This window comes from Rhamphochromis sp. 'chilingali' (genome assembly GCF_963969265.1).
Source record: "Rhamphochromis sp. 'chilingali' genome assembly, chromosome: 21".
Lineage (NCBI taxonomy): Eukaryota > Metazoa > Chordata > Actinopteri > Cichliformes > Cichlidae > Rhamphochromis > Rhamphochromis sp. 'chilingali'.
This window is the reverse complement of record NC_137949.1, coordinates 13128881-13149250: the sequence shown is the minus strand read 5'-3', so window position 1 is coordinate 13149250 and position 20370 is coordinate 13128881. Positions and strand designations below refer to the sequence as shown.

The 20370-nt window shown below is 43.4% G+C and overlaps 1 protein-coding gene across 1 annotated transcript; it reads right to left on the bottom strand.

The window, feature by feature from the left end:
* Window positions 1-470: 470 nt before the first annotated feature.
* On the bottom strand, window positions 471-19744 carry sertad4 (SERTA domain containing 4). The gene is made up of 4 exons (XM_080869944.1): window positions 18225-19744; window positions 4903-5075; window positions 3514-3632; window positions 471-3306 (listed from the first exon to the last, which is right to left on the bottom strand). The coding sequence occupies exons 2-4, from the start codon at window positions 5054-5056 to the stop codon at window positions 2422-2424; spliced, it is 1158 nt and encodes a 385-aa protein (XP_080726070.1). The 5' UTR covers window positions 5057-5075; window positions 18225-19744; the 3' UTR covers window positions 471-2421.
* Between the last annotated feature and the right edge of the window lie 626 nt (window positions 19745-20370).

Below are 20370 nucleotides of genomic sequence, written 5' to 3'. Positions count from 1 at the left end.
GGCTACACACATGAAGCGCCATTACTCTATTTAACAAATGTTTAACTTAAAGCTTAACAAGAGAAATGGAAAAGAGAAATATGCAAGTACTGGAGGCTTTTTTAAAATCACAAATGTGGTTGTGTATATTTTGAAAATGTCCCTGTCTTATCTGTGGGGTTTAAAGGAAGCAGACGCTTTATGTGAATGTTGCATTGCAGGGACAATAGGTGTGCCAGGGAGCGCAGGGAGAAGTGTGGAGGTGACTGCTCCGAGCGTAATGTCAAAAAAATTAACATGAATTGAACAGCAAAGTGACACCTGAGAGACATTTGGCAAGAGCGGTGTGCTGCGGCACCGCACTCCACTGAACAGCAGACAGAACGGGAAGCAATTCAATAACCGGGAACTCACACACACATCCCCCGCTGCATTGTCGTATTTAAAAAAGCTGCGAGGATCAGCGTGATGTAAAAAGAATAAAAGAGGCGGCGATGTTTTTTCAACATTTCTTTTACTGAGCTTTACACTTGTCACAGAACATCACACAAAATTACCAGAGCAGGCTTGCTCTTTTGTTATTTTTAATAAGACAATGCAGTTACATGTTCTCGATTCACACAAAAACATTGCTCCGTCTTCCATTTTTAAGATTACCGCTGATAGTGAATGGGTTTCGGTGTTTTAAATTCCTTTTTTTCCGGTTGAATGTGGGTGACTCTACCTAACAATGTAAATGTATCTATCCAAATCCTTTGGGCCTTAAGGTCATTATCATGGGAAAAAGGAAATTACAACAACTGGATATTTTATGTCCATTTTTTTAACAGCTTTGGCTTCAGTTTCTGATCCTCAGAATTCGCAAACGAGACACAGCATCAAACAAGACCCCCACGATTAGTCTCCTAAGTGTGAGAGCTGGTTTGGTGCAGTGCCTGTCCTTAGTTTTGAATCAAGTATATGTATTTCACATTGGCCTGACATATTTCTCCCCAATCAATGTGCTTTGAGTACATTGTGCTTGATTTCCGATGCACAAAGACGCAAGAAAACTTGAGGGCACATACACAGACGTGACTCTCGAGAGGATGGGCATACTTTCAGAGTTCAGTCATAATCACAGTTCATCATTTTGGAAAATACTTATTGTTTTATTTTCAAGAGATTAAATCAGAAGGTGTTAGCAGTTAGCGTGTCATACAGCTGACCATAAACACCATAAATGGGAGGACTGGATCTGTGCAAAGGAAACAAATCCACCATCCAACCAGAAATCTTTAAAATAAACAAAACAAACAAAACCAACATTGCTCTATATATATTTACAGGATCTAATTATCATGCTGTCAACAAAATCTTTAAATTCCGAGTGTGTGATCCAGTTTTATGTTTTTTAGATTCATGTGATTTTTGGTAAACCAACAACAAACCTTCCCCGGTCGGATATGACGAGTATAAATGAGGTCTTTAAACATTTAGCATTTAAAGGCTTAAACATCGCTCCTTCAAAGTTTGCAGAACGTTTGTGCTTTGTCAGAAGAGGAGGTGCTAGAAAACATGCATTCCAAAGTACAAAAAAAACAAAAACACTTTTCAGGTGTCTAAATTTAGTTGAACATTTTTTTAACATCCCTGCATTTAACTACATGCCCGTGTCCTGTTTTAGTCAAACGCAGTCGCTTGGAATGCGAGATAGCTACGTTAAAAACAAGAACAAATACATAAACACGCCATATACATGAATCTATAAAAACACTAAGGCACTTTGAAAATGTGATTTAACAATGTTCATGATTGTGTTGTTTTAAAGTAATCTGAAGAATAAACGATATTGTGCCGCCGCCGCCGCACAGTCGCGCGCCATAGCCTGAGTCAGCGTCAAAATCAGCAGTCACGCATAATCATGTGTGACCCCCCCCCCCCACCCCGATTTATTAATAAAAACAACAGCTCAGAATCAAGTTTTTTTTTAAATGCTACATATTATGTTGCAAACACACACACAGAAGCAAACACACACTCCCAGATCCACAACCCATTATTTCATAGGCTTGTTTAGGGTCCTGAAACGAGACCGTCGCACCAATAAAAAAGCCCCATTTGAGACCTTATGCTTTGTGCTGTGGGGCTTGAAAATGGTCTTGCAGACAGTGCAATAGCAAGCTTCACTTCACTTTGGGGACCTAAGACCCCGCCATATGTGACCTTGGTCTTTATAATTGTTTGAGAAATGTGTGCAGTGCCAACAGAGGCCAAGAAGAGGCTGTTTTTCTTCATCTCACTAATGCTAATGACAGCTGTGTCTGTGTACCCTGAAGTATAATAACCCATTAAAATAAAGCTGACTTGGCATTTCTATAGTGTAGGTAGCTTCCACCTTAATCTGTTATGAGACAGTTGTCGTCATCATTACATTTTTAGGAGACTTAGAATGCTATTGAATTATTGTCTGTGAGCCCTCCGATGCCAAAAGCTCAGCTTGTGTGGCCCTCTTTCTGTTGCAGTACAGTCCCACTGGCACTGTCTCACGCCTTCTTCCTCCTCCTCCTCTTCCTCCTCTTCTTCCTCCTGCTCTCCCTCCTCTTCTTCCACCCTATCTGTCATGCAGCTGTCCTCTGTCCTCCCGTGTGCATCACCTAGCAGGGTCCTAGTCCTACTTTTCTGGCTTGATTTGTTGCTAACGACATCAACCGAAGGCCCCGCTTGTCTTCTTTCATCATCGTCTTCCTCGTCCTCCTCCTCTTCCTCCCGCTCTTCTTCCTCCTCCTCATTTTCCTCCTCTTCCTCAACATCGTCATCCTCATCATCACGATCATCCACGGCCACTGCCAGCCCTAACTTACTATGGCTGGCCAGCTGAAAAAACGAGGAGGAGTGCGGTGCAGACGAGCAGGAGAGCGCTGCATCGTACATGGAGAATGGGAGGTGGAGGTAGTGTCCTGCGGCGGCCGCCGCGGCGTAGATGCAGCAGCATGTCTGGGCACAGTCAGGGCGAAGATCCCCCTGTCCCCCACGGACCATTCGGAAACGTTTGCGTAAGGGCGGCCCGGCTTGGGGCGCTAAGCAGATGCGGGCGGGCACTGCTCTGTGGAGTGCCTGGTGAGCGGGGTTAGTGCTGGGAGGCAGGATGCAAGGGCCAGAGGCAAACGCTGGGTTGGGCGGAAAGCACCAGTCAGTGCTCTGGAGCAGGATCTCTGCTCGCAGACGCCGAAGGAGGTTGTTAACAAGAACGGAGCGGCGGAGGAATGCCTCGGGGTCATCGATGAATCGCATCTTCTCCAGGGAGAGGCGCAGCACGTGGGCACGCTCCTCCAGAACCGGTGCAACCTGAAGGACAGTTTTCCATTAGATCTACCTGTCAGTGACCTGCCTCAATTAGTAACAAAATACAGAGACGGAAATAGCTGGACTTAAAAATATTTGCATTAAACAGCACTGATACTGTAAAGTTTGTGTTTCGGAATAAACTAAACGCTTCACTTTTCAACAGTCTTTCCACTTATTCTGTCTCAGTGTGTTTGTACCAATACTTACAGTCTGGCAGTATGTCCTGAAGCTAAAGGGTGCCTCATCATCATCATCAACAAACTTCCTCTTGAAGTACGCGATCCTCGACATTGAAATATGATCAGGAACTCGTCTGCAGGATGACTCTGCGCAGAGAGGGAGAGAGAATATCACCATTAATCATTTGCACTGATGAACTATAAGTTTTCACCATTACTGCGTGACATTAGCTAACATTAATCACCGACTGAATATAGAATATTTAGACTCCTGCTACTTAAAGGAACAGTTCCCAGTCCAGCCTGTCGTGCTGTTTATCCAGCTGTATTATTTCATCTGAGATGCCCAGTTTCGTAGAAATCCACAGTAGAGATATCCACCTTCTGTTGAATATATTGGACGCAGCTGGCACGTGCTATCATGCCAAAAGTACATTTGAAAGAGTCAGCAGCGGTGTCTCTTTTTAGAACCTACGACATGGTTACTAAACAAATCCACAAACCTTGCAGTTGCCTTTAAAATACATAAAACTACTCACAACAAGGTTTGTGGAGCTGATTTGTTATATATTTATTTGAGTAATCAGGTCTCGTGATTTCTGCAAAGAGACACTGCCGCTGTATTTTGGGTCGCTTTAAGCACTGCAAGCTTGAGTGTCATCTGCCTCGTATGCGAGCGAAAAGAGACATCTCTGTATCTCCAACACTACATGACTCACACCTGAATAATCTAGATTTATAAACAGCACCACAGGCCAGAGGCAAAAACAGATCAATTTGATTTGGGGGTAAACTGTCCCTGCAGGCGTTTATGCAGAAGCCAAAAATAGTAAATATAAATGAAATATTTTTATATTGAAATTAATGTGCACACTATGGGGATGTTTAAGACACTGAAATACATGTTAAGATTTCAGAAGTGCCAAAGAGAGACACAGAAACTTTGTGAGGCGACCCCGACTAAATTTTTTTATTCTTGGGGTGAAGTCAGGGGACAAAACCTCAGAGACCAGGGTCAGAGAAAGGTCGGAGTCAGAGTTAATACTTTAGCTGAAACATCTGTCTAATGCAAGACTAAAATACCAACATATCTTTTGAAGCTTTTGCAGGGTCTTTGTCTTATGAGTGGGCTCTAAATTAAAATGGAACTAAGAAGCACATGCCAGCCTGCTACCATGTTAATTAGCTGACCGCTCAACACAACAGCATCTGCTACAACCTCCCATAAGAAGCGCTGCATGCTTACATTCTGGTTCCTGGAGAGCAAGTCGCCTTGATGAAGCTTGGGCAGATGGCTCAGATTACAAGGTCGAGCGTGGCCACACAACTGTTTTAACTCTGCTTGTTTTACTCAACAACTTTAATTGTGCAAGTCTGAATAAACAACTTAACTGTGCAAACATCAGTCTGTGTGTACCTGGAGTGAATTGTTCTTCGGAGCTGCATGGCGGGGCGGGGTTTGACAGGCAGGTCTTAGTGCAGCGCTCCGACTCCCATATGGGCTGGTAAGTGGAGAGCGGAGGGTCTCCCTCTGGGTCCAGGAAAGGATTCATGGACAAAACAAGGGTCATCTCTCTCTCCTAATCAGGTCTGGAATAAACAGAATAAAAGAACGACCAAGCTCAGCCTCCACTTATAAAGACATCACATCAACTTACGCAGTATTTGGAAACAGAATGATAAACTGAGTTTGGTTTATCCACTATTAGCGGTTAATAATGAACCGGTTTCCATAAATCTCACAAGCGCTCTGCATATGTTCCCCTAATGACGCAGTAAACGTTAACAAGCTGTTTATCTGATGCTGCCAAATACATTGATTTTGCGTGGAGGAGTAACCAGCTTCTGTTCGAGCTGCATGACACATCTGAACGGCAATAATGGCGAGCGCTAAAAATTGGCAGATGGTTGGCAGCTCCGTTATATGCGCAGTTCTGTAAAGCGAGGGACAGATGGAGAAATGACACCCACTCACACCATGAATTCCCTATTGATTAGTTGGTGGGAGACTTGGCGAGATGTTTGACACCAATTTGTTCGGTGAAATGGATCCCACACATCAAATCACACTGGGAAGATTGTGTCAACAACATGATAATCTAGGAAGCGAAGGAGATGACGTGCGCGGTGCCAGCAGGACCGGAGCACAGGGCATACGATTTGACAACATGTTTCCAACAGGCACTGCGCTTATTTGATTCTTATTAATGCTGAATTAAGTGTGAACAGAACAAAATATTTCACTCTGCACCACCTTACGTTTGAAACTGAAGTGACGCCGCTAAGACACCAAGATATTACTTGGCAGCGAGCAGCAGTAACCTGCCAACTGAGCTTTTTCAATCTGAAAACAGAGCCCTACTGTGAAGATGCCGAGTGGCCCGACAGCCAAAATCTGTCTGTGATCCTGCGAATCAGCAGAGAGACGCCGAATCGCTCTTTTGATCACAGTGAATGGCTGTCATTTGGTTCACTGTTGATATTTTCCCCCCTTCATGCAGAATGCAGAGCCAGCTGTTTGAGTTATCAGCTGCCGGACCTCCTTGTCACCACCTTTCCTCCTCAAAGCTTCTCCTGCCCCTCCTCCACCTGCCCGCTCGAACAGATATCATCGCCCACAATCCATCCTGACAGACCAAACTGAGGCGACACCATCTCAGCCTCACCCCTGTTGGGTAGCTGATTAAAATGTCCGCTTCAATAAGCTCCCAGTTTTGCTTGGCTGAACAGTTTTATTTCTCTGTGCAGCTTTTCTAGCGTTTGCCTTTAACTGACTAATCAGGCACACCTAAAGCCAACGAAACATCAGCTCAGACAGAGCTGCTCTCACCAATCCAATCTACTCGTCCCCGGGGAGTAATGGATTACACACAACGGCGGTGCATACAGCAGACATGCTTTAAAACTCAACATTGCCAGTCTTGTGCTATTTTTTTTCTACACCACTGCAGTTGTTGCAGCAATCTGGCAATGTAGTTAATTTTATGCTCCATTTTATCCTCACTCATGAACAAGACCCCCTGTGAGCTACGACCTCATGACGGCAGGATTTACACGTCGCCGCGATTGCACGAGCTGCAGCATCGGAAGAAATAGCCAGCGGGGTCAATGAAAGTGAAGTGCATATTTAGGAAATTAAGCTGATACAGACAAGAGAACAACAAGTGGTTAAGCTTGCAATGGAAAAATGTAAATGCAAACATCAAGAGAGAACAAAACAAACCAAAAAACTGTGTTTGGCAATCCACTGAATTACTGTCACTGCATGAAACTCAGCCTCTTTGCAAAGCTGTGACCTAGAGAGGGTCATTTAAACGTCCACTGCCTCGCGATGGGTAAACGCGAAAACATCTAAAAGTCGGTTAGAGTACACACTCTTTGGAATCGACCAACATTGAGAAGACAGGAGTAACACCAAAGATCAATAGTCTCTCCTCATCATATCACATATTTTCAGACCTGCAGAATTAGACAATATCATTTATGTTTTCGTACTTTGGCTTTTCATAAATCACTTCTTCAACAAAGCTGCGTCACTTTTTGCAGCTTTGCTTTCAAACTAATAAAAAAAAGTCACACAGTGACACAACCAGTCTCTTTTGAGGTTAAAGTGCTGTTTTTGTCAGTTTTAAAATGTACTAAATAGAGCACACACTTAGACCAATATTGATTTCTTTTAGGCAGCTAAAATCCACTTTGCTGCTGACCAGTTCACATGGCTTTAGCTTCTATCCCGGGCTGTGCTCCTGTCTGCTGGATCCGCCTGTTATGAACGGTCACAGTTTTTCAAGATTTCAATAGTCATGCTACGCAAAAGCAGAAGAGAACACTGGATATTGGTAAAGTGTATATAAAGTACATTAAAGTGTACAAATGGGAGAAACATGTAAAACTAAAGATGATTATAGTAGACAAAATATTTTGTGTGGAACAAATGAAAATGAAAAAGTGACATTTGTAAAGGTATGTAAGGAAAACACATCCACCCATCTTTTTAATTGCTTATCCACTTAAGGTTGGAGGGAGATGACACTGGGACACTGGGAAAGAGGCAGGATATATCCTAGACAGATAAGGTCAGGATGATACGGTTGGGCGAGACGTCCAACAACCAACATCAGTCCAGCAATCGCTGAACATTTGGGAACAAATTTGATTTGAAAAGAAAAAAAAGGGCTGGGAAGCTGAAGAAATGAGATGAAGGACTCCCTGCAGCCTCTAAATGAACAAAGAAATTTACTGCAAGAGGTTAACATAGCATGTTAGCTCAGAAAGGAGACAAACTTGGAGAGTGCTGTCCTACTTAATCATTTCAACTTCTTGTTTGAAGCCAACTTAATGCAACTTACTTAATATTCATTTTGTAAATTATGGTTCTGTTAGTTCAAGTATGGATGCAGTCTCCCTAAGATGCTTGAGGTTTTAAAAACAGGATTTTGGGTGACACCACAGTGGCTTTGTCCATCTTCATCACACACAAATAGGCTTAGAGGAGCAGCTGGTGAATTTTGACTATATATGGAGGAGAAAGTGATGATTTTAAACACTTGCCCTAAATTTGAGGTAACGGGCACACAGACTGTGGTACTGTGGTTGGGGAAATTCAGCAAGCAGATTTTAATGTCGGCACATGTGGAGGAATCAGACGGAGAACAGGCCAGAAAGAGCTTGAGGGTTTTCTTCTGACTCCCCGCTGGAGCCTGCAACTCAGCTATTCTGGTTTTGGTCATAATCCACCATGTTACATTGTGAATTATGCACATTTTCTAACATGCTGTCAAATTAGTCAAATCATACTTCTGTGAACTGCATTTCACTGCTGAGGGTTTCCACACCTGAGGACCACCAACTAAGGCCAATTATGTCACTGTTATTGAGCGCTAGTGCCATGCTTCATTAGCAGCTTTGGCCCCTCTCATCTCTCCACCCCAAGCTGCTTTTTTGCCCTCAGCTATTTTTCCCTCCATCACCTCCCCTTACCGCTGCTATTGCAACGTTTGCTCGGGCACAAAGAAACAAGCATGCCATTACTCCCTCTGCCCTCCGTAGGGACCTCCATCTCGACATCCCCTCTCCCTCCTTCGCTCGTCTCTTTCATCCCCCCACCCTCTCCGCCTGAATCCCTCTCTCAGTCTCTTGCTGACATCCTTTCAACAGCGGTCACAGTTGACAGCTCTCTGAACCAAGGGGGTGAAGAAAAACAATGAGAATGCCGACAGAGCAGCTTCCCTACATGTGCAGCAATACTTCTTGTTCTTCAAAGAAAAGGAGGGGGAGGAGGAGGAGGCAGTGAGAACAAGTGTGTGTGTCTGTAAAAGAAGAAGGAGGAAGAAACGGAGGATTGAGGAATAAAAGCAGGGAACGAGGAGAGAATAATCTCTCCTCCCGTTCTTTTTCTGAATGTGTGCATTTCAGGGGCAAAAAAACAGAAGAAAAAAAACTGAGTGCGCACAAGTGTGTGCTAGCATTGTGTGAGTGCTTCACCTCTGTTCAGTCACAGCTCCTCTGGCTCCATCCCTCTTATCTTTCTTCTCTCGCAGCTTCCCTAACTCTGTCTGACTCTCCATCTCGCCTTCTTTTTCATTACACTCTTTGATGATGAGAAGTTAATTGCGGTGCCAGGGCACGAGACAAACCGTGGGAGGGATACAGAGAGTGATCGCGAATAGGAAGGAAGACTGAGGGGGGGAAGCGACAGAGGGAGCGCGGGATAGATGGTATGAGTCAGGGAACGAAAGATAAGTGCCTTAGGAGCCTTGTCATGAGTGGAGACAGATCGCCTGCAGGGATGATTTCTGCTGCTGTGATTGACTCCCTCCCTCCAGCGTTGAGACAGGCAGGCGAACACACACTCAGACACACACAGCTTGATGTGTCCTGAAACATTTTGAAAGGGAAGCCAAGAAAGGACCACAAATGCTGACCACGGTGCTCAGACACACATATTTCTATGGAGGTGTTCAGTTATCACAGTACTCCGCAAAGGTGTTGGACACGTCGCATGCTTACATAGTCATTTATCATGCAACACCATTAGGGTGTCAAATTTATTCTGCACCACGGCTGCAAACGTACAGCTAACATCGTGATCTTCAGCCACAAGGAGAAGAGCTTAAGAGCGAAACTACAAAACTTTATAATGTCAGGTTAAACTTCCCAAGTAAACCATCCTATGAAATGTAAGTTGCAGCTGGGATTTTTTTATTGTTCTTTGGGCCTAAATAAAGTGACAAAATCCAACAATAGAGAGGATTACAGATGAATCCATGACACACATTAACAGAACTTATCTGATGTTTTTTCCTCAGCTTTCCTTCTGCCTTCATCCTGTATTAGATTTTAAAAATTTCTCACATTTGTTTTGGATATGGATTACATTTGATCCTTCTCATGAGAAATACGCAGAAATGCCTCTGTGACCGGCAGTGGGGCGAAGCAAACCCCACTGCTTTTACATGAAAGGGCACAAGCTCCACATTAGTTAGTGTGTATCTTAATTATGGTTTTAGTGTCGTAGAGTTCATTAATCCTGACATTCCTTGATAGCCCCCAAGGTAAAGCTAAGTAGGTCAAATTCATTTCATAGTGCAGCCCATCAATGGGAACATCACAGAGTCGGTCTGAGATCAGACAAAGAGGCACGACAGCCTGAAACAACAGAACCGTGACAGGTTTATTGGAGAACTTGAACAGTTCTAGAAATAAAGCTTCTATATAATACATTTAATATTACATAAAAACTGTATTTATCTAATTACTGATATGTCTCGCTTCTTGTGTTCATATGTACGCTATACATATTGTTCCTGCTGTTCCTAGAAACTGCTGCTGTAATACATTAATAATCTGCATCTCATTATCTATGTAAATGGCTCATGTTGGTTATTTTAGGTGTCCATTTATCGATACACGTTTTTAGGTACACCTTGCTAGCACGAGGTTGGACTCTTGGTACTGGCAATTCTTTTTCTTAATGGAAAAGATTGAGCAGGGTGCAGATTTTTCGGCTGAACACCTATGATGAGATCTGGTGTCATGTTTAAAAAAAACGTTCAGTTGCTCCTTTGGTACCAAGGAGCACAAAGTGTGCCAGGAACATATGACTCACAGCATCGTGTTTTTCAAATATTTGAAAAATCCATGACTCCAGTTTAATGAACCTGTGAGAATTGGAAGCTGAGCTTCCTGTTCTTAGCTGACAGGACTGGCTTCTGGTGTGCTCTTCTGCTGATGTGCTCTGCACTCAGAGATGCTCTTCTGTGTTGCATTATCTGAGTTGCTGTTGCCTTCCTATTAGCTGAAAGTGATCTGGCTATTTTCTTTAACCTCTGACATCTATGAGATGTTTTATCCCTGAACGTCGAACGTTCCCTGTAAACCCTAGAGATGGGAATAGCAGCCCATCTGCCACCAAGAGCTATGCCACGTTTAAAGTCTAATCACCTCTCATTCTAATGCTCGGTGTGATTTTCAGCAGGTCGTCTTCATGCCTAAGTACACTGAGTCGCTGCCATGTGATTAGATATTTGTGTTAATAAGCAACTGAGCAAGTATACCTAAAAAAGTGTCCGGTGACTGTATGTGACAAAAAAGTTGGTTTTTCTTGACGTGAATGTTGGCGTGACACCTCCTATTGTACTGTGACCCTCCTGACTGGAAACCACAGCTACAATCTTGTGAGTGGTGTCACACATACACCTCCAACTATGACGGTGTTAACAGCTGGATTTTACTGGACTTCGGTGTTCATCTTCTTCATTTTTCTGCAGCTACATGCCTTAGAAGTGAACACTGTACCACTGCCAGCAGCTTTTGTTTTCACATTTTGTTTGCAACTGCTGCACAGCATCCACACACACACACAGCAGGTTTTTATGCTGAACGTGATACTCTGTAGTCACAGGCATTTATGACATTAAGGTGGGTAAACCAGGACCCTCAGCTCACAGTGTTTTAATATATGAGAGCGTGTTGTCTGCATCTTGTCAGCTGCTGTTTTTTAGGAATATTTAAGAGAAAAAAAAATGAGCACCAGCCAAACATGGGGGATTTTATTTGTCCACTGATTCTGAGAAGCTTTGAAGCATGTCTCTAATAAACTCTGTGCTCTCTCTCAAAGTATTTTTCTCTGCGGCCTCAAAAATGCTAATCAATCCAGCATGTGTTTAACAGTGTGTGTGTGTGTGTGTGTGTGTGTGTGTGTGTGTGTGTGTGTGTGTGTGTGTGTGTGTGTGTGTGTGTGTGTGCTAAATGTTTACTCCCTGTTTCTTTGGCCAGGTTTTTACTTCAAGCCTTAGGGGAGCAGATAGCAGGGAAAAGATGTCTGTGGTTTTCGCATCAAAATAGATCCCGGACGGCCTGAGAGCTTCGCACACAAACATGCGATGTGTCACGACGTAACAACCACGCAGAATCAAGCAGATAAATTGTGCAAAAGGGAATTGCGCAGAGGACACAAGTGTGTCGGCAAGATTTTGTTCTGCCATATTCCATTGCAACAAATGCACAGCCAGAGCAACAAGAGCACAAATTCTGACAAGGAGCAACTATGTTTGCAGTCCTCAAATCTTAATAAAATAAATAAATAAATAACCTGCTGCAGATGTTATATAGCTCTAGATAAGTAGGTAATATTATAAGTGTGAACACTGGGGTCATGATTAGGTGCTTCTGGGTAAAAAAATGACCTTTGACACAGAGATATATGAGCAGTAATGTAAAATGTGGAAACATCAATGTAACTGCAGTTTCTTCTCTTTTAATGAGTAAATTAATTCCTTTTTAATTTTAATTATTGTCCAAAAGATGAAAAATCTGTAACACTAAATTGTTATTATTCAAGTTTAAAATACAAATTGGGATATATCAAAGTTTCTATAAGAAAGTCCAAAAATGAACGAGTTCTGTATTTCCTGAGGTGCTCGGTCACTGAAGGGCTCCTTTGATGGCACTGAATGCCAGTAAGGTGAGGTGAAATGCATTTAATACAATGCATTATAAAGCAGTGGGTATCAAACTCTCTGGCCCCAAAGCACAGAAAAAGGGCAAACCAAAATTTCAACACGCATCTGCCTAAAAAACCTGACGTCAGTTCTCGACTTTAATGTCAGATGAGGGCCCTTTTGAGCACGACACCGACATTTCTTTTTGCTTTTAAAAACACTTTGTCTACTTCAGAAGAGCTGACGGTCTGATAAACTCTCTCTCATATTTCATTTCCAGGTGCCTTTACAGCTGGTATGGCACCATGTTGGTTGGGACTAATATCATACATTTAAATTGTATTAATTGCTTTTTGTACCTCTGCAGTAATAATAGCACACCCAGGCTTGCTGTGGGACACCATCTGGAAGATATAAAGCCCTGAGAAGCACACTGATATTGACCTTATGCATATGCATGAAGCAAAAAAAGGCTTCACTGTCAACAGCGTCAGCTCCTGTCACTGTCAGCCTTTGTGTGTGTCAGTACTTGCTCCTGCACAGATACAGGCAGGTGCGTGCGTGTGCTGGCAGTTTGTGTGGTGGACCAAATCTAAGCAACACATCTCCACAGTGGGAAGATAAGTGGGTGTAGCCCTGAAAGAGCTGCCTGTGGTTGCGTTGACGGGAGTTTCAACAGCAGGCTTCCTCAGAGCTCTGTGATCTCACGGCAGGCACTTTGGATCTCGCAGGAAGAGGAAAAAGTTGAGTGTCGGCACTGCCTTCGCTGCTCCCTTGCTTTTCTTTATAGTGTGATGCCTGCTGCCTCTGCTCACACACAGACACTGAATGCTGATGTGATGTGACGGGGACAGCGGCACTGAAACCTGTCACATGTGGAGTACCTGTTGTGTCTAGAGATACCTGGCCAGATGCATCAATACAACACGTGGTCTTTTCTATCCTCAGTCTCGCTTTCACTACAGAGGCTTTCAAATACTGAAAGCTTCTAGAAATGTGCATCTGACTGCAAATGCAAATAAAGTACAATTAAATGTGGCACAAAAGCAGCCAGAAACCCTTTCAGCAACTCAAAACTTTAAACAGCATCATCTACAATATGGATACAGAAATGTGTACTAACGAGAGCTTACACAGTCAATAAATGTCATTCCAAAAGGATGCAGCTGCTTGCACTGATTCTGCGCTTCATTAACTGCATTTCCACCCACCTGTTTGTGTAACACAGAGTTAAAATAGCACCTTCAAAGTGCGAAGCTGAGAGTTGGTGAATCAGAAAATGTGACAAAGAGCAACGGAAACAAACTGTACATAAAGTGATACAGCGAGACAAAATCCTGGCTTTCTATCGCTTTGGGGTTGACTTGTTTTGCCGTTGTAATGTTAAAAATGTTAATTTAGTAGCGTGTCTGCCTCAAAATTCAACTCACTAAATAATTGACCACTAAAAGAACTTGGAGTTGCATTTGTGTCAGCGATCATTTTCCACTTATCCAACGCCAGGTCATTTTGGACGCAGGCTAGCAGGATATTGGAGGCATCCTTCTCCCCAGCAAAACTTTCCACTTCCTCCCAGGTGATTCTGAAGCGTTCCGAGGCCAGATAAATAATAAAGTCTCCAGTCGGCTGTTCATGGAAAACCTTCAAAGGGAGTCACCCATGAGGCACCCTGACCCAATGCCCACATCACCTCAGCTGGCTCCCGTTGGCATGAAGAAGCAGCTGGAAAACTGTATACAATGAATTTCTCATTATGCAGGACAAGAGAACATAGTGCTGTGAACACCTCACAGTGTATGGTCACTGTTAACCATTGAGGAACAAATAACAGTGTGGAAGTCTTAGCTAGCAGCTATAATGTGGTGACCGTCTGATTGTTTTAATTAGCTCCTTTGGCGTGCTTTTTTATCCAGTTTAAAGCCAACATGCTTCCAGCTTCATCCCAGACTGGTGACCTATCCAGGGTGTATCCTGTTTATCATCCCCCACTTATCCAATTCAGCAACCCTGAACTGGATAAGAGGAAGAAAATGGATGAATAAAACCAGTATAATCCCATCTGTGAGGAGTTCATAAAATCAGTCGGAATTATTGGACTAATTGTGGTTATTTGGAAATTCTGAAAAGTTTAAAGTAAAACTTATTAATCAATCAATTGAAACAGAATAAAATCCCTGCTTTAGTATAATAAAATACCCACAATGTGTTTTTTATTATTATTAGCATTTTGTTTCTTTTTAACACTATCATTAGTATACACGATGCATTAAAAAACGAATGTTATTTAATAAAAATACGTAAAATATAAACAGAGATTTAGATGCTGACACACTTTGCATAAAAAATAAGTGCTGCAGGTTAATACCAGCTGGCAGAGAGTGGCAGGATGACTAATAAACTCTATGAGAGAGGATGAACTGAGGGTGATCAGCATACTTTAACTGAGAACTGTAAGCTAACACGCAGCCCACTTCTTCTCAATATGGAGAAGCTACGACCCATCAACGCGCCTGTTGAAGTGGGGGCGGATAGTGTGCGCGAGTGCTGGCATCAGAGGGTGAAGCAGCGAGAGGGAACAGATAGAGAGTAGATAATAGCTTTCATGACATCAAGATCTCCTTCAGAATAGCAACAACAAGGCACTGTGAGCCATGAATCAAAACTGAGACACTCAAATGGAAAGCAATTAGCCCCCTGCTAGTGAAGTGGACCGCAGTCAAACAGAAGCAGTAGCCATGCTGACTAAATCAGAGAGAAACGCTGCAGAGGTGTGAACAAAAAGTCAATCAACAGGTTTTTTTCAGAGATTTAAAAAAGCCCCGAGACACATGTCAACAGGGCTCGTATCGCTGGCCTTGTCGACAGACGTGGGCAGATACTGGATGCTTTTTCCTGTTTTTTGGTGTTAAGTTCATTAGTAATGCAATGACGAATTTAAAATGGTCAGTTATGGTTACAAAAAGGAGTCCTGTGTGCTAATAAATGCCAAAACCAAGCTGAACCCCCCCCCCCCCAAATAAACACTGATATATGACCAGAATTTCACCAGTGGTACACATCTGGCAATACAAAAAAAAAAAAATCACAAATAAGTCCAGCTACTCTGAATGTCCCAATTAAAATTGAAATACAGCACAAGGCAAAATTCCCACCATCTGAGCTGGAGCTGTGCAGACTCTAAGGCAGTGGAGTTATGCTTTTATTTGGTCCAGATTTACGTTTTCTATCGAGCAGCTACAGAAAGCAAAAATGATTTCTGTCTGGTGTTTGTTTCAAGGTCAAAAACTGCAGCTCCCCAAGTAACTGCCTCCTCTGCTCTTACGCTAGTATTTTCTTTCTTTGCTTTTTTCTCCTTTTTGCGTTGCATCTTTGATTGTGCTTGTGCCAGCATGCAGCCTGTCAGGAGCTATCAGAGGGGCCGTCTTGGCCGCGGTGGCGTGACTAAGCTGGGTTCAGGGCCCTCGAGGTTTTCACCGGGCGCTCTTCTTGCTGAGCGGTGACACATGTGTTGTGACAGGGAAGCTGCATTATGGACTATCTGGGGACGGCTTGTTGTGGCTGTGAGGGTTCACGGGCCGGGGTTGTGTGTGAGTACGTCACTGCCGATGCTCCCAGAGGTGGACATGCCGCACATTAAAGACAAGCAAGGGCATCGTGTGTGTTTGTGTACAAAAAAGAAAAGAAGAAAAAGCCACCACATTGTCAGATGACAGTATAACAAATCCACTTTGCTTCTTCCTTCTGAACCTGTGCATGAAACCAAAGGTGATTTTTTTTTTTAAGCTAATAAAAAAATGGGAGTGAAATCCTCCAAGACTGCACATGTGTTAGCAGTTATGATAAGTGATTAACTACTTTTCCTTTCTGGAATGTGAGGCATTTTGAAGCAGTGTTTGTACATGTTGCATTAATTCTGTCAGGTCTAAATTCACCCCAGACACCCACACTAAAGCACTGAAAGAAACCTTTGAGAAAATTCCTCTTGAGCCGCAGGATCTCGGGCTGTAAATACTGCCCGTGAGCTCCTTGCTATAAGCGAGAGCCCTGTCGCACCTTCCTCTATTTTTACACTTAATTGTGCAGAAACAAACTTGCGTTATCCTTTCCTCTGAAGTTGCTCTCCGTCCTTGTGTGTCATTCTGGAGCACAAAGGAGCATTCATGATGGGAAAGCTGTGCCTGAGGGGGGGGAGGAAAAAAAAAAGTCTGGGGCTACACCCTGCGGTCCTGACACACACACAAAAACACTCACTAAAGCAGCTCAACTTGTCTTGGCTGAGACCTTTTACACAAAACAGAGCAGGGAAAGAGAGGGACAAAGGGGATGATGTGAAGCCAGCCAGCTATCATCACCATTGACGTCCCTTCAGCATTATTTTTCCAGACTTTCCTTTGCAGTGGAGTCTCTATAATCCACTACATCTATCCTTTTTCTGCTTTTCTGCCTAATTACATACCAGTGCAGGTTTGTGTATGAGCCGCACACTTGTTAATTTTATGCTTGGCACCAGTGCGCTGAATCTCCTTAAGCGTACACTACATGTCTGCTAAGAGCCATGTTTTGCAATGCTGCTCCAGATGTGAGTCTCTGCGCCCCACTGAGGGAGATGAATAGCTGGGGGGGCTGCAGGCTACCTACAGGTTCACATCCTTAATGAGCAGAAGAGTCTGCTGAGAGCGAGATATGATTGATAGCTCAGCAACAGAACTGAAAGGGGGAAATCACAGTGAGGCTTTTGATAAAGACGGTGGGGTGGAGGGGCTCTGGCAGGCAGCAAAGAGAAGGGATCTGGCATCGGACTTGCCCGAGCTGGATGCCAAGAAGCCGTCCACCGTGCTGCAGAAGCCCCGACGCTTCCTCTTGTTACAGCGCCTCTCGTCTGTACTGTCTGACCTGGATGTTTCTCCCTGTTGCGTGCTTCACTATATTCCACATAGCACTTTTCACCCGCCTCCAAGGGAAACAAATAGCAAAGGTGGAATTCCTGGCAAGTGACTCCGGATGTTGTTGGCAGCGAGAGGAGGTGAAGCGCATCCAACACTATTACCAGCCGGCTGCACTCGAAGCCTTTATTTCACCAAAACAGCAGATACAGAAAGGCGGAGGGAGATGATGTTTATTTATTACCTTCACTCCATTAAGCATGCCAGGCTGGAATTTTTTAATCCCATCTGGGGCTAACAGGGTGTTAATAGTCCACCCTGGGAGCAGTGGATGCTTGTGACTCTAAGCCCGAGAAAGCACAGAAATGACATCAAGGAGACAACAGAAGATCAGGATTGAGCTAAATCGCCTAAAAGCCTGTCCTTTCAGAAGGCAGCAGTAATACAGGCAACCGCCACTTCAGGATTTGCAGCCAAGAGCAGTCGCCACAAAAATAATGAAGTGAGGCTGGATGGGTGCCAGGAGGGTGGCTGGTTATGTCAGCCTGCGTAATGTGTAGGACCTCGGTGTCTGTCACGTCAAACCAGTGAGCTATTGAGCGCCCCGATTCTCATTAGTCCCGCAGGTAGCAAGATCTAAATCAGGTTTATCCAACAGTTTACTCAGGTCGGTAAAATCAGGAGGACGCACAAAAACAGTTTCAATAAACATTTTCCATTCACAACTTAACATGTAGCACATTAAAACAAAATCATAAGCTACTGTTTAACAAGCAGACTGAAAACAAGGACCGCGCAGTGATTCAAAAACGAACCGAGACCATTTACTACTTCATTTTAATAGCCTACTTTTACTTTCCAGCGCCGGGATCCTGAGCACGTTCACACATTAGAGCGAGCAGATATGATCTTACCTGACTTGAATTGTTTGGACCTCGTCCTCGGCTCCACACTTGCTTTGTGGTAACGGCAGGAATCCAAGGTGCGTTAATGAAAAACGAAAAAACAACAACAACCAACTACTAAATAAATACTACCGCGTCTGCCTCGGTCTAATTTTAGACTCCTGGCAGACACGCGAGGCGCACAGGCGGGTTTAAATACTACTTGTGTAATTACCAGTTAATTAGCGACTTGTCTACATACTAATCAGTGAGCGCGCGCCGTTTTTCTTACTGCACCCGCGCGTTTTTCTAGACTGCAAAGGTTGACAGATGCTGCAGCTGTTTTATTTGATGTTTTCTTGTCTTCTCTTCGGCGGAGGGATAAAGGCGAGCCCCAGCGCTGTCTGTGGTAGTCCATTCACGGTGCTTCTCCGCGCAGAGGGTCCCGAGCTGCTCCCGTCGGTTGACAGTTAATATGAACGTGCGGCGGAGAGAAAACAACAGCAGCAGCGCCGCAGCTCCATCCCGACCAGTACTGCTGAGGAGTTCACGGCCTGCTCGGAACTTCCCCCACTCTCCCGTTCTGAGTGACTTATCGCGCCCGCGTTATTGTATGTCGATTAATTTTATATTATTTTTGCAAAAAGCACCCGCAGAAGAGCGTTTTTATTAACACGTGATAGGTTGTTATGTGGGGGATCCCTGGGTACAAATTAAAAGTCAGCCAATTCCAATGTCATGTCCACGTGGTCGAGACGACCTGCCGAAGTTCAAAGCCACCATCAGAATGAGGAAGAAAGGTAATTTAAGTGAGTTTGAACGTGGCGTGGTTGTTTGTGCCAGATGGGCTGGTCTGAGTGTTTCAGAAACTGCTGATCTACTGTAATTTCCCAACACGGTCATCTCTAAGGTTTTCAGAAAACGGTCAGAGAAAGAGAAAACATCCAGTGAGCAGCAGTTCTCTGGAAGATACCAAAGGTTACAGGAAAATGGCCAGATTGCTTTGAGCTGCTAGGAAGGCAACAGCAACTCAGATAACCACAAGTTACAACAAAGTTATGCAGAAGAGCATCTCTGAACACATAACACATCCTAAAACATTGAAGCGGCTGCACTAGAGCTGCAGAAGAGCACACTAGGTGTCACCTGCCAGCACAGAACACAGCAGAAGCACAGCTGCAGCTTTGTGATGCTATCGTGGGAACATGGACCAAAGTCTGAGAGGAACGTTTCCAGAACTTTGTTGAATCCATGCTATGAAGAATTAAGACCGTTGTAAAGGCAGAACCAAAACTGTAAAGTATCTGTTATTAAGTGGAAAATGAAACAGCTTGTGCTTTTTTTTATTGTTTTTCATCAGGATTATGTGTAGCTACTGTTGCTGTTTATTCCTCGTCTCAGTCCTTTTACTCCATCAGTATATGGGATGACACGAAAATATAAATATGCAAATACTTTTGGTAATAAAAATAGATTTCACGTGCTGCTTTCTGTGCCCAGAATGCTCATTGGATAATCTGACCAGTGTAAGACAGACACATGGGTAAAATTCTGTAACATGTTGTAATAAAGTACAAATACTGTCCAAGGATGCCGGTGTCCCAAGTTCCTTTTCTTAGTTCCTTCAATAAACAAATACGTCATTGAAAAATATTGTGAATTTAAAAAATATATATATGTATTTTTTTTTGCATGGCTTTTGTTTTTCAGAGGATAAGGTAGAAGAAGATATTAGCTAATTATTGTGAAAGTTAGAGACTAGTTTCTAAACAATCATTACTTTCTTTATAAGTATATTGTATGTAGCATAAACATCCACCTTGGCCCCAATAATCCAGCATCCCTCAGGCTCAAATTTAAACCTGTTAATCAGTAGTTGAGAATAATTTGAATCCAAGTTGCAGACGGGTATTGCTTAATCTACTTAATATTTTCTTTATTAACCACTTTACATAATCCCCTGGTCTCTAAAAAGCGTGTACTTCGGCTTTTGACTGGAGCCATCAAATGTTGGTATTCTGCAGACACTCTGTAGGGCTGTTGTTGCTCGCTGGAGAAATGAAATCACCTCAGTGTTTGGATTATAGTTAATGAAGCCAAGTGCTGCAGCAGTGTGCGTGCCTTTTTGTAAGTTTAGATGCTTTCGTTTATATCTGCCTGAAGAACTACTTTCTCT